General features: G+C 49.2%; 1 protein-coding gene across 6 annotated transcripts in view; it reads left to right on the forward strand.

Annotated features, from left to right (window-relative positions):
• Nucleotides 1-3,399, forward strand: part of ABCC5 (ATP binding cassette subfamily C member 5) — a 168,479-nt gene extending 165,080 nt beyond the window's left edge. For all 6 annotated transcript variants that reach the window (XM_046003380.1, XM_046003379.1, XM_046003378.1 and 3 more), the window contains one exon: nt 1,946-3,399. In XM_046003380.1, coding sequence (XP_045859336.1) covers nt 1,946-2,047 — 102 coding nt within the window. In that variant the 3' untranslated portion in view covers nt 2,048-3,399. The remainder of the gene's footprint in view (nt 1-1,945) is intronic.
• Nucleotides 3,400-11,782: the final 8,383 nt, after the last annotated feature.

Consider the following 11,782-nt stretch of genomic DNA (forward strand, 5'->3'; position numbering starts at 1 on the left):
AGATAGCTCCTTTGTGTGCGCCTGAGATGGCAGGAAATTAGTGGTTTGGCAGAAGCAACAAGCCACTTGCAGTGTGCGACTTGTCTTGTGTGATTCATAATAAGGCCCCCATAATAGCCACTTCCATTGAATGCTTACTGTGTCAGGCACCGCGCTAAGGGCTATACGTACAGCCTCCCAACGCGTAATTAGTCATCACCGCCACCAAGGAGGATGCAGATGTGTCAGTCCTGCCTTCCAGAAGAGAACACGGGCTCAGGGAACTGAACCTATCTCTAGTCCACAGGAAGGGAGAGAGCAGGAACTGAGCTAGGCTGGCGACACCAAAGCCAGTGCTTTACACAGCCCGACCGCCCCGTCCCTCTGTCTGTGGAGAAGTCCTGAGGAAAACATTTACTACAACAGATGGAGGCTGGGTCTCAGAACTGAGTTTGAGAGAACATAGGAGTTCACAGTTTTTCTCCTCATCTTGTAATTATGTGAACATTGGCGGGTCTTGCTACTGTCTTTGCATTATCCTAAATGTTTACTGAGATTCTAGTTCACAGCCAGTACAGACGGCTACTACTCTGTACATAGGTATTAAGTAGAATGTAATGAAGCGGAGGGGGCCAAGAATACCGTCCGGGAAATTCTTTCTTAAAGACACACATCTAGACCACTCTGTTTCTATGAGTGGCTTAGTGTTTTGGAATGGGGATTGATTGGCTCTCTATGAGGAACTCTATCTGTCCCTTCATTTTTGTTCCTTGTGAAGTAAAATTTCCTTATCATTTGAGGACAGCCTGAAAAACATGAGAAAAGCGTAAAGGCAAAAATGAGATGAGTCCTTTCCCTCCCCGGGGACATCGTTTTGCCCCTGCCAGCCTGTTTCATGCATCTCTACGCACAGACTCTAGTGGATAGGATGTGCTCTGCAGCAGACACACAGTAGCAAACGAAAGAGGCTTGGACAGCAGGAGAACATCAGCCCACGGCAGGAGGCCAAATGGTTGGTTCTTCAGCAGCTCAGAGCCATCAGGGTCTGCGTCAGCCTCCAGCCAGTACCCGCCTGCCCTCCCCTTCCAGGGCCAGGTTGTCTGCGTAGCACCCACTGTCATAGCCTCACGTAGCCAGGCCTGGGGAAGCGAACTTTGTCCTCTGCCTGTATCCACCAGGCAGAGCAGCCTTTCCTAGAAGTGCCCAGAGACTTCTCCTCAGTCAAGGCTGTGCCCTAGGCCTTGGCCCTGTAGCAAGAAAGGCTGGGAAAGTGAGTAGGTGACATTTTCTGCCTCTTTTATGGAAGCCAGGCTATACCAATATATTGTTCCATTTTTTGCTGCAGTAGGATTTTTTTTTTTTTTTTGTATTTTATTTATTTGACAGACAGAAATCACAAGCAGGCAGAGAGGCAGGCAGAGAGAGAGGAGGAAGCAGGCTCCCTGTGGAGCAGAGAGCCCGATGCGGGGCTCGAAACCAGGACCCTGAGATCATGACCTGAGCTGAACGCAGAGGTTTTAACCCACTGAGCCACCCAGGCACCCCTGCTGCAGTAGGATTTTTGTGGCTGCACGGAAGTCCATCAAAGGAGTGGATAAGTGACTGACTAGATCTCTTACTTCCTTTTTTTTATTCTGCCAGCTGGGTATTCTGAGCTGTTCTTTTTCCGTCTATAGGTTAGGATCAGTTTGTACAAGATGACATTTGCCTACTATGCCCTTGACTTGAGCTGTAATTTTTTTTCTCCCTGAGATTTATGTGAGGGAGGTCTGGATGTCTTTGTCCCTAACCTGTCCTTTATACCGTGGTTAACAGAAAGAAAAAAACAAAAATGGAACCCACTGGGGCATTGCAGAACTTCATGGAATTGTCACTGTGATTCTGTCCCCAGGGGGCTTTGGGGTTTATCTCCTTCTTGGCTGTGGTTCTTGTGTGACCCCAAGTGATGTGTCTCCTTCCTTTGCAGGTGGTGGAGTTCGACACCCCATCAGTCCTTCTGTCCAATGACAGCTCCCGGTTCTATGCCATGTTTGCCGCTGTGGAGAACAAGGTCGCTGTCAAGGGCTAACTCCTCCCTGCCGCCGTCTCTTTACCTTGGAGCATTGCCATTCCCTGCCTTGGGCGGGCCCCTCATCGCCTCCTCCTGCCGAAACCTTGCCTTTCCCAGTTTTATCTTTCGCACAGCAGTTCAGGATTGGCTTGTGTGTTTCAATTTTAGGGAGAGTCCTATTTTGATTATTGTATTTATTCCATATTCATGTAAACAAAATTTAGTTTTTGTTCTTAATTGCACTCTAAAGGGTTCAGGGAACCATTATTATAAATGTATCAGAGGCCTATAATGAAGCTTTATACGTGTAGCTATATCTATATATAATTCTGTACATAGCCTATATTTACAGTGAAAATGTAAGCTGTTTATTTTATATTAAAATAAGCACTGTCCTGATAACAGTGCAAATTCCTTTCTATCATTTTTGTACAGTTTGCTGTACTAGAGATCTGATTTTGCTATTAGATTGTAGGAAGGGTAGCATTCTGTTCTTCAGCTGGTGGTTTCACGGTGCCGGGTTCTCTGGGCGTCCAGAAGGAAGAGGTGTGGCAATAGTGGGCCCTCCGGTGGCCCCCTTGCACCTCCTCACAGCCACACCCAGTGGTGGGGGGGTGGACGGGGCCGCCGGAGGCCACGCAGAGCGCCGTGAATTCTCAGGGCTCCTGCTTTCTGTCCTGTTGTCATTCACTGTTTTTGTCAGGAGAGCAGTGGGGCAGAGTCCCAGCCCCCTTTTCACTCCCTCGGTCAGGAATGAGAATCACAGAACATTCCTCGGACAGGGGGAGTCTCTTTCCTGCCTTCCTCTTTTTGCTGTTGTTTCTCAACCAGAATCAAGTCTGTTCACAGAAGTGTCCCACTGCCTCAGGTTCCCAAATGCTGGCCACTGCACAGAGCTCTCCAGCTCCCACACCTGCTGGCTCCAAAGCCCTGGGCCGGCTGCTGCTTTCGTCAGTGGTACTTTGTCATTTGCCTGGTCCCACGCCTCCACAGTTCAGTGACAGGGTTCAGGAGTTTGTGGGTCTGTTCTCTCTCACTGCAGTCGTCACACAGTCTGTCTCTCTCCAAAGTCTGCGCCTTTAAGCAGCTCTTGCTAATCAGTGTCTCACACTGGTGTAGAAGTTTTTTGTACTGTAAAGAGACCTACCTCAGGTTGCTGATCGCTGTGTGGTTCCGCGTGTTCCCGCAAACCCCCTTTGTGCTGTGGGACCAGTAGCTCAGGTGGGCGTGGTCGCTGCTGTCATCAACCAATTGGTCAGCGTTGCATGTCGTGACCAACTAGACATTCTGTCGCCTTAGCATGTTTGCTGAACACCTCGTGGAAGCAAAAATCTGAAAAAGTGAATAAAATTATTTTGGATTTTGTAAAACTCTTGGTGTATAAAACTGTTCTCTGGGAAGGGAGCAAGATGTCTGCGAATGGCTTGAGGTACGAGAGCCTGGGCTCTGGATATGCAATGATGGGGTTACCTGCTGGAAAGTCCAGTGACAGAGCTGGTTGCAGAACCAGCTGGGTTTAGGCCCAGCGTGCCTGGAATCCTCACAGTGGACTTTAGTGCCTTAAGCCTGTGTTCCTGGGTGCGGTCACCAGACCAAGCTCCTGCGCTGCTGATTAAGAGGCCGGGGGTGGGAGGGGTGGGAGGGGTGAACGGCTGGAAGGAGGTGGGTGGTTGTGGTGAAATAGAATTCGGATGAGCAGTTTGTTGAGAATTCTCAGCAATTCAAACAATGCAGTTGCCTTTTCAGCCAGTTCATTCAGATGAACTCATTGAGAACTAAGTACCATTCCAATGGCACTCATTCTAAAGTTTCTCAAGATACTGTGTTGAATGCAGCCAAGAAAGCTTTTCAACTATTTGTGTTGCTTCTGCCCACCATCGGTGGAAATCCTATCTTACATCTAAGCATTTTTGTAAACTACTGTCTTAAAAGTTCAGGGGGCTGGTTCTGAAGTTAAAACGCGGTTTCTCCTTGTCACCTGACACGTGCTTGGTGGGTGCATGTGACCTGTGGCTATGGTCCTAGAGGGAGCAGGAAGGGAACATTCCCATCATTGCAGGCTGTTCTGTTGGACTAAGCAGCCCATTTTTTTGATTCCCTGGATTTACCTTCCAAGAAGGTAACAGGGTCCTATCTCTCGGTCTCCCTCACCTTTCTCACCCTGCTTTGCTCCTTAAACGGAGGCATTTCCTGCCTCCTGCCCCTGGCCTTTGCTCTCCGCCATGGATCTTTCACTCCTACAGGCACAGGCCTGGCCTGTCTCCTTAGTGCCGCACCTCCATTGGCATCTTCTAAGTGCCTCGAACAGCCTCGAAAGCTGAACAGTGCTCCTTATCTGAGTGAGCAGTCCCATGGCCTCCATAGTCTTCCAGACTGAACCCTGGCATTTGTTCAGCTCTCCTGTCCCTTCCAGATAAATTCCATCACTCCAAGTCCTACACATCACCACCACCGCCTTCTCTCTCTGCCCTCATCAAGGCCCACCTCCCTTCTTTTTCTCATATTGTAGCTATAGCTCATAACCCTGCCCTTATTGTCCTTCTCCAGACCATTGTACATGCTCCTGTCAAAATGCTGACCCAAAGTGCAAGCTGGTCAAAGGCTTTCTGCCAGAAATCTTCAGGGGACAGTTGCCTATAACAGCCCATGTTCTTTAGCTTAGCATTCAGGGTGTCCATTATTTGGCTCTAACCCTCCATTTCTACTCAGTGTTCCTAAAAACAGGCCACCGTGAAACCTTTAAGTTTTGAATATTAGCCTGGAAACCATTGGTCCTTTCTGAGAACAGGGGAGGGGCAGAGAGAGAGGGAGAGGGGGAATCTCAAGCAATCACCAAGCAGAGCCTGAAACAGAGCTTGATCTCAGAACCCTGAGATCATGACCTGGACTGAAATGAATAGTCAGATGCCTAACCAACGGTACCACCCAGGAGCCCCAATCCTCTCTTGTTTAAAAAAGCCATGTTTTGGGGCACCTGACTGACTCAGTCAGTAGAGCATGAGACTCGATCTTGGAGTCATGAGTTCAAGCCCCACATTGGGCATAGAGTGCACTTTAAGTAAATAAATAAATACATAAAACTTTTTTTTTTTAAAACTCAGGTCAACTATTATCTCCTCTACAAGCCTTTCTCTTCAGATTCCTCCAGGTTCCTACAACCCTTTGCTTACTCGTTTTTATTATTTTTAAATTTCCCTCTTTTTATTTCCTTTTTCTTTGCATATTGTAACTGACTGTTTTCTTGTATTTCTGCCCATGAATATAAACTTCATAAAGGCATTAAATCATTGTATACCTAGTCATTCCTGGCTTAAATATTATGTTGCAGGTATAGTAGGTGTTTAGTAAGTATCATGCTACTCAGCTGAGTCTTGAATAGTGCTGCCCCACCCCCCCAAAAGCTGAGGTTGAAAGAAAGCAGCTCCCTGTGGGAACCCCACCGAACACTCAGCAGAATTCTAGACGCCAAGTTCACTGCAAACTGTCCGATGTCACATCATCATTTCCCCTTCTACAAAACCTGGAGACCAGAGTCAGCAGCTGTACAGTGTTTATGCGGGGCAGTCAACCTGGGATACTTGCAAGAGTGAAAGAAGGCACAGTGAGTAATGAAACGTGCTGATTGTGCCATGTCCTCTAGCACTGGCCTTCGCCCGGTTCCCTGGATATGGTGTCTGAGTCTTTAAGCCCTCCCTTGGTTAGGCACCCCAACCCTCAGTAGTAACAGCTACAGTCCCTTGGGACTTTCCTGAACCATCCAGAGGCAGGCAGGTCACCTCGTTTTACTTGCAGTCACTCCCAGGGGACACTGGACACATGTGCAAATTAAACACAAACCTAAGAAAGAAAAGCCCCTCAAAAAAAAAAAAAAAAAAAGAAAGAAAGAAAGAAAAGCCCCTCTTTGTTTAGGTATATGAAGATAAGTTTGGGGACCTCTCCTGCTACACCTCTTAACTTCATCCATTTCTAGGGATTTCTATATCTCCTGATACTTACCTTCTGTCCCGTTCATAGTGGGTGAGATGCGGGGGGTGGGATGGAACATCCTTCAGACGCTGAGCTTGGATTTGGCACAGGAAATGGGTAGATCTAGCAGTAGGAAAAAAGCCCCTGAGCCCCATCTACTGGAAGGCAGCTGAGAGATCTACAGTGGGGGGCAGTGTGGTACGGGAAATGGCTCCTGCCTGGGGCACAGCCCCCTGGGCGGAGGCTGGGATATGTAGTCCTTATTTACTGTTTCTCCAAAGGCCACAGAAGGGGGTCTGGCGGGGTCCTGTGGGCAGAGAAGGGAGGCGGAGAGGAAAGGGCATTTCGGCTTTGAAGAAGGGGTTTCTGGGTACAGCATCAGGCAGGATGCAAAGGTACTCCTGGGACGAGGCAAGGCCTTGCACAGGAGGCTTCTACAGTTTCATCAGAACTTCTGGAAGCAGGACTAAGGGTGAGTGTCTCACACCTGTTTTAGGCTTTAGCAAACTTCTTTTTGAGTATGCTGGGAGGCAGCTGTGGAGTGAAAAAACTGAATGTAGAGACAGAAGACCTGGATTATTAAACCAACTCACCTTCCTTGGGTGCTCTTTCTTCCTCTGTAAAGTGGAAGCAGTAACTTTCTTCACAGTGTCGTAGAGAGACCTGGTTTAGAAATTTGATGAGGGGCGCCTGGGTGGCTCAGTGGGTTAAAGCTTCTGCCTTTGGCTCTGGTCGTGATCTCAGGGTCCTGGGATTGAGCCCCGCATCGGGCTCTCTGCTCGGCGGGGAGCCTGCTTCCTCCTCTCTCTCTCTCTCTCTCTGCCTACCTCTCTGCCTATCTCTGTCAAATAAATAAATAAAATCTTAAAAAAAAAAAATTTTTGATGAGAAAATACCTCATGTGGGCAAGGTGCTTAGCCAAGACATCTTATTGACTTGAGTAATTCCTAGAGGACCAGGAGAGAGGGGTCTGGGTTTTATGCATCCTTGGCCTAGAGTTTGAAAGAGAAAACAAAGAGCCCCATGGCTTGGGTGGTGATGATGGCTAGACTCACAGAGACTCCCTGGTAAGGTGCCCCTTGAGGGTGGGCTGCTTGCCAGAGGGTCAGACATACCCTGTGTGGGGGCTTCCCTTTAAGTGGGGACCTTGTGGCCCACCCCCGCCATCTCACTTGGGAGCCCACACCTCACAGTCTGATACTAAGGGCCTTGGCCAAGCAATGAAGAAAGGGTTGGCACCCTGCTGGGGCTTCCATTCCAGATCTGTGTCCCTGGATCTGCCATCCCTGGAATCCAGTGGCCATCTGGCCCTGTGTGCTGGATGTATCTAGCTTTGGAGCCACATCCCACCCTCAGCAGCCAGACAGTGGACTTTGGGCAGGAGAGTGAGGAGGGCAAGTTTAAAACTTAACACACCGGGGAGCGTTGAGCAGGCAAGTTTCCCACTAGGGTAATGTATTTCTGCAACTCAAAGAAAAGGCCTCAGATGCCATAGCTGATTTTGAGGAGGCTCTGGACAATATTCCTGGCCAAGATACTGAGACAAGAGCTGAAGCCAAAAGGAACATGGTTAGTAAGGTCACAAGGCAGACAACAGACCCCTCTTTCTATGTTACCCCCATCTCCAAAAATAGTCACCATCACGGCCACTGCCCAACTACTTTCATCTGTGCTAACACCTCGACAAAACCCTCACGACCACCAGCACCCCCAAAACTACCATCCACATGTACCCAACCTGCCAAACCATCTGAATTAAATTGAAGACATGAATGGTATTCTAGGTTACATATTTCCGTTGAGAATGGTCACTGGCCTCGAGTTGCTCACACAGCAGTGGGGAGAGGAAGTGGTCAAAGAGTCTGGGTGTATACGAAAGGAGCCCCATGTAGAAGCTCGGCGTGCTCACACAGAGGAAGGTTGTGCACTATGGGATTGGATCCTGGGGGCCACCAAGTCCTGTCAGTGAGCCCACATCGCTCAATGGCAACTCAGGACTCTGAGCTATTGGGTGACACATCTGGAGAAACCAGAAGAAAGGAGGCCTGGTGCCCAGTTTTAGGAGCTTGTCATATCGTGGAAAAGACGGCATAGACACAAAACTTTGTAGACAACAGAGCCAAGGAATAAAAGGCAAGGACTGCTGTGGGAGAGGGCTGGCATGTTGGGAGGAAGTGGTGAGGGATGGATGGGGTTGACTAGAGAAGCTCTCAGAGGGGAGAAGTTTCTGAAACGTTATGAGGATAAGGAACGTGATTTGTTGGAGAGCGGAAGGCAGCTTCTAACAAACAGGAAGTAGTGTTGTGGGAATAGCAGCAGTAACAAATATTGTTACAAGCACGGACCATGACCCACAACACTTCCGTGGAATGTCCTCTAATCCCCCCATTTCCTTTCTGCCTCCATAGCTTTGCCTATGCTGGACATTTCATGCAAATGGAATCATGCAATACGTTCTTTGTGTTTGGCTTCTTCACTTAGCCTCGTGTTTTCAGGTTTGTCCATGCTGTCGTGTGTATCAGTACTTCCTTCTTTTTTTGTTGTCAAATAACATTCCACTGTATGATCACGCCACATTTTATTTCTCTACTTATCAGCTGATAGACACTTGGGTCTTTTCCACTATTTGGACGTTATGAATAATGCTGCTACAAACATATGTGTACAGTTTCTGTGTAAACACATATTCTCATTTCTTGTCATTGTGTACCCAGCAGTGGAATTGCTGGGTCATATGTTAACCCTATGGTTAGCCATTTGAGGAATTGTTTCCAAAGGAGCTGCACCATTGTAGAATGGGATTTCTTACCCTCCAGCTGTTAACTGGATGTGACCAGTAGGAGGCACTGACAGAGCTCAGAGAGGGAAGGAGAGTGAGGATGGGACACTCATCCCTGCAGAATTGCCATCAACCCCGCTGCATCCCACTACCAAAGGCCAGAGCTCTTGCCCATGACCCTCTCCACCCAGCTCGGGGCAGGTTCCTCTAATAACCCTGTGCTTTAACTTTCTTTAAAAAAAAAGTCATAAAATATACACAACACAAAATTAACCATTTTAAATTCTTATTGTAGGGACCTACTTAGCCAGAGCGACTCCATCTCGGTTAAACAGCCATTTTGTTGTTTGTCCAGTAAAACTTAAACTGACCCCCCCCCCCCACCGAGGAACTTACTTAAAAGCAAGTCTGGGAAACCAGTAAAATATGTAAAATATGGTCGACCAGTCCCTGATAACAGAGCCCAAATACAAGGACGGGTCAGGCCAGGTGGAGACAATCTCATTGGCCAGGCTCAACCACATGGCCTTTGCTCTATAAAAGCTAGTCTGTGAAGCTGGGGGGCATCACTCTCTCCGTAAGAGACGGCCCCGGCCGGTCGGTTTGATTCTCGGTGCTGGCGCAAAATAAAGCTTTGCTTGACCTTTGCTTTGTATCAGTCTCGCTCCTTTGATCACGGATCCCATCACTTATGGGTACAGTTCAAGTGGCATTAAGTACGTTCACCTTGGTGTGCAACCATCACCAGCAACCATCTCCAGAACTTTCCCGTCAGCCCACACTGAAACCGTGTACTCAGTCAGCAATGTTCCTTGACTCTTCGTGCCTTGAGAGGAAGAGGCTTTCCGCTGCTGCTAGCCTTGAGCACGGCACTGTGCTTTGTGGTTCCCCTAATCACTGCCCACACATCTTAGTAAATGACCTCTTTATTAAACTCTCCTCCGTTGACTCAACTTGAGTGCACCTGCCAGCGCCGGGATGGGTAGAGAGTTCTGTGGGTTAGGAGGCTTTCTCAGTTGTCTGGATGAGAAAACCAGGCAAGTGGAGGCTGAATGACTTGCCTGTGATCACTCACCTCATAAGAGAAGAGCTAGGATCTCGACCCAGCAGTCTAGCTCTGGGACAACTGAAACAAAAATAAAGGCTACAGAACTCAACTACCGACAAACGTGGGGACCCCGGACAAGCGAAGAGTCCGAGCCTGCCCTGAGCTTGGTGGTGGGTGGAGGATGGTGACTGGGATGCTGGTGAGGCCTCCAGGGAGGTCAGAAGAGAGCAGAAGCATGAGCTCAGGTTTCGTCATACTGAGCAGGAGTAGCCTATCCTGAGGGGAGACAACACCACTCCAGGGACTGCCTCCCATCCCTTGCTGAGCTGACCCACAGAGTCTGCTGAGACTCCCACCCAGGCAGAGGCTGAAAGGAGCCCGATGAGGGTCGAGGTCCACGGGCCAGAGGGGAGGCCGCTGGGGGAGTGAAGGTATCCCCACCTGCCCCAGGCTGAGCAGCAGGGCCTGGGTGTGACTGGCATGGCCAAATGGATTTATTCCATTGGGAAAGACTCTGGGAACTTGTGTCCATCCATAATGCTGCCTGAGAGTGCTGGGTGAGTAAGGAGAGTGGCCAGAGGGGACTAAGGAGAAAGCTGTATTCCACTGGGAGCCTTGGGACCGGGAAGCAGAGGGGTGTGTGGGGTGCAGGCCCATCATGGAGCCTCTGCTCAGCGGGCTGGCTTTACTCATGTTGCCTTCCTGCTCTGGAGACTTGGCAACCTTCTCTTGGAAAGGGCACGTCCTCCTGGCTCCTTCGCCTTCCCATCCGAGGAAACCTGTGGCAGCTAAGCTTTCAGCTGCCCCCAGAGACACTGCTCTAGGTGGTAATTCTGTCCTCAATTGGAGGCCCTGACGGGATAGGCAGATGAGCCTCCCTCTCAGTCCAGGGCCACTAGAAGGCAGGAAGCGGCGTCAGACACTGGCCCTGCCACTCACTAGCTCTGTGGCCTTGAACTTCAGTTTCCCCACCTGTCAAATGCAAGATTGTTGGGGGATTGCAAAAATTGAAGGTAAAGACTGTGCAGAGCCTACCTCTGCCCAGGAGAGGATTCTGAGGCAGTAGAAGCACACTGCCCCACGAATGTCACACCACAAGGAAAACTAAGAGAACCCTGCCGGGGGGGAGCACTATGTGTGGATGGAAGGAATTTTCTGAAAAGCCATTTGGGGCGCCTGGGTGGCTCAGTGGGTTAAGCCTCTGCCTTCGGCTCGGGTCGTGGTCTCAGGGTCCTGGGATCGAGCCCCATATCCAGCTCTCTGCTCAGCGGGGAGCCTGCTTCCCCCGCTCTCTCTGCCTGCCTCCCGGCGTACTTGTGATCTCTCTCTCTGTCAAATAACTAAATAAAATCTTAAAAAAAAAAAAAAAAGCCATTTGGGATGGGAGATGGGGGGAACGGGCAGACACAAGGAACAGCAGCTACCCTAATCCACATCTAGGCCCAGGTGGATCTCATCAGTTGGAGGGCTTCTGTTGTGTTGAGTAGAGTTTGAAATCCAAGCCAGAGATGAATGGCTGTTGAGAATTCTGGAGAATTCAGGAGACTTTTCCCTTCCCTTGAAAACATTCAGCTCTCAATCAATGTTGACTAAATATTTTTTTAAGTTTTGGTTGAGTATACTAGATGCCTGATCCCCACGCTCCTCATACAGTGAGACGAGCACTGTACTGGGAGTCGGCAAAACTGGGTTTTCAGCTCATCTTCTGCTTTCTTTTTTGGCCTCTGTGTCCTTCTCCTCCTTCTTCTCCTCCTCCTCCTTCTTCTTTTTAAAGATTTTTTATTTATTTGAGAGTGGGGGAAGAGGGAGATGTAGAGAGAGAATTCCAAGCAGTCTACCCACTGAGCACAGAGCCCAAGGCAGAGCTCCATCCCAGGACCCTGAGATTGTGGCCTGAGCCAAAACCAAGAGTCTGAGGTTTAACTGAATGAGCTCCTCTAGGGGCTCTCACGTGTTTCTT

Source organism: Meles meles, chromosome 4 (genome assembly GCF_922984935.1).
Source record: "Meles meles chromosome 4, mMelMel3.1 paternal haplotype, whole genome shotgun sequence".
Lineage (NCBI taxonomy): Eukaryota > Metazoa > Chordata > Mammalia > Carnivora > Mustelidae > Meles > Meles meles.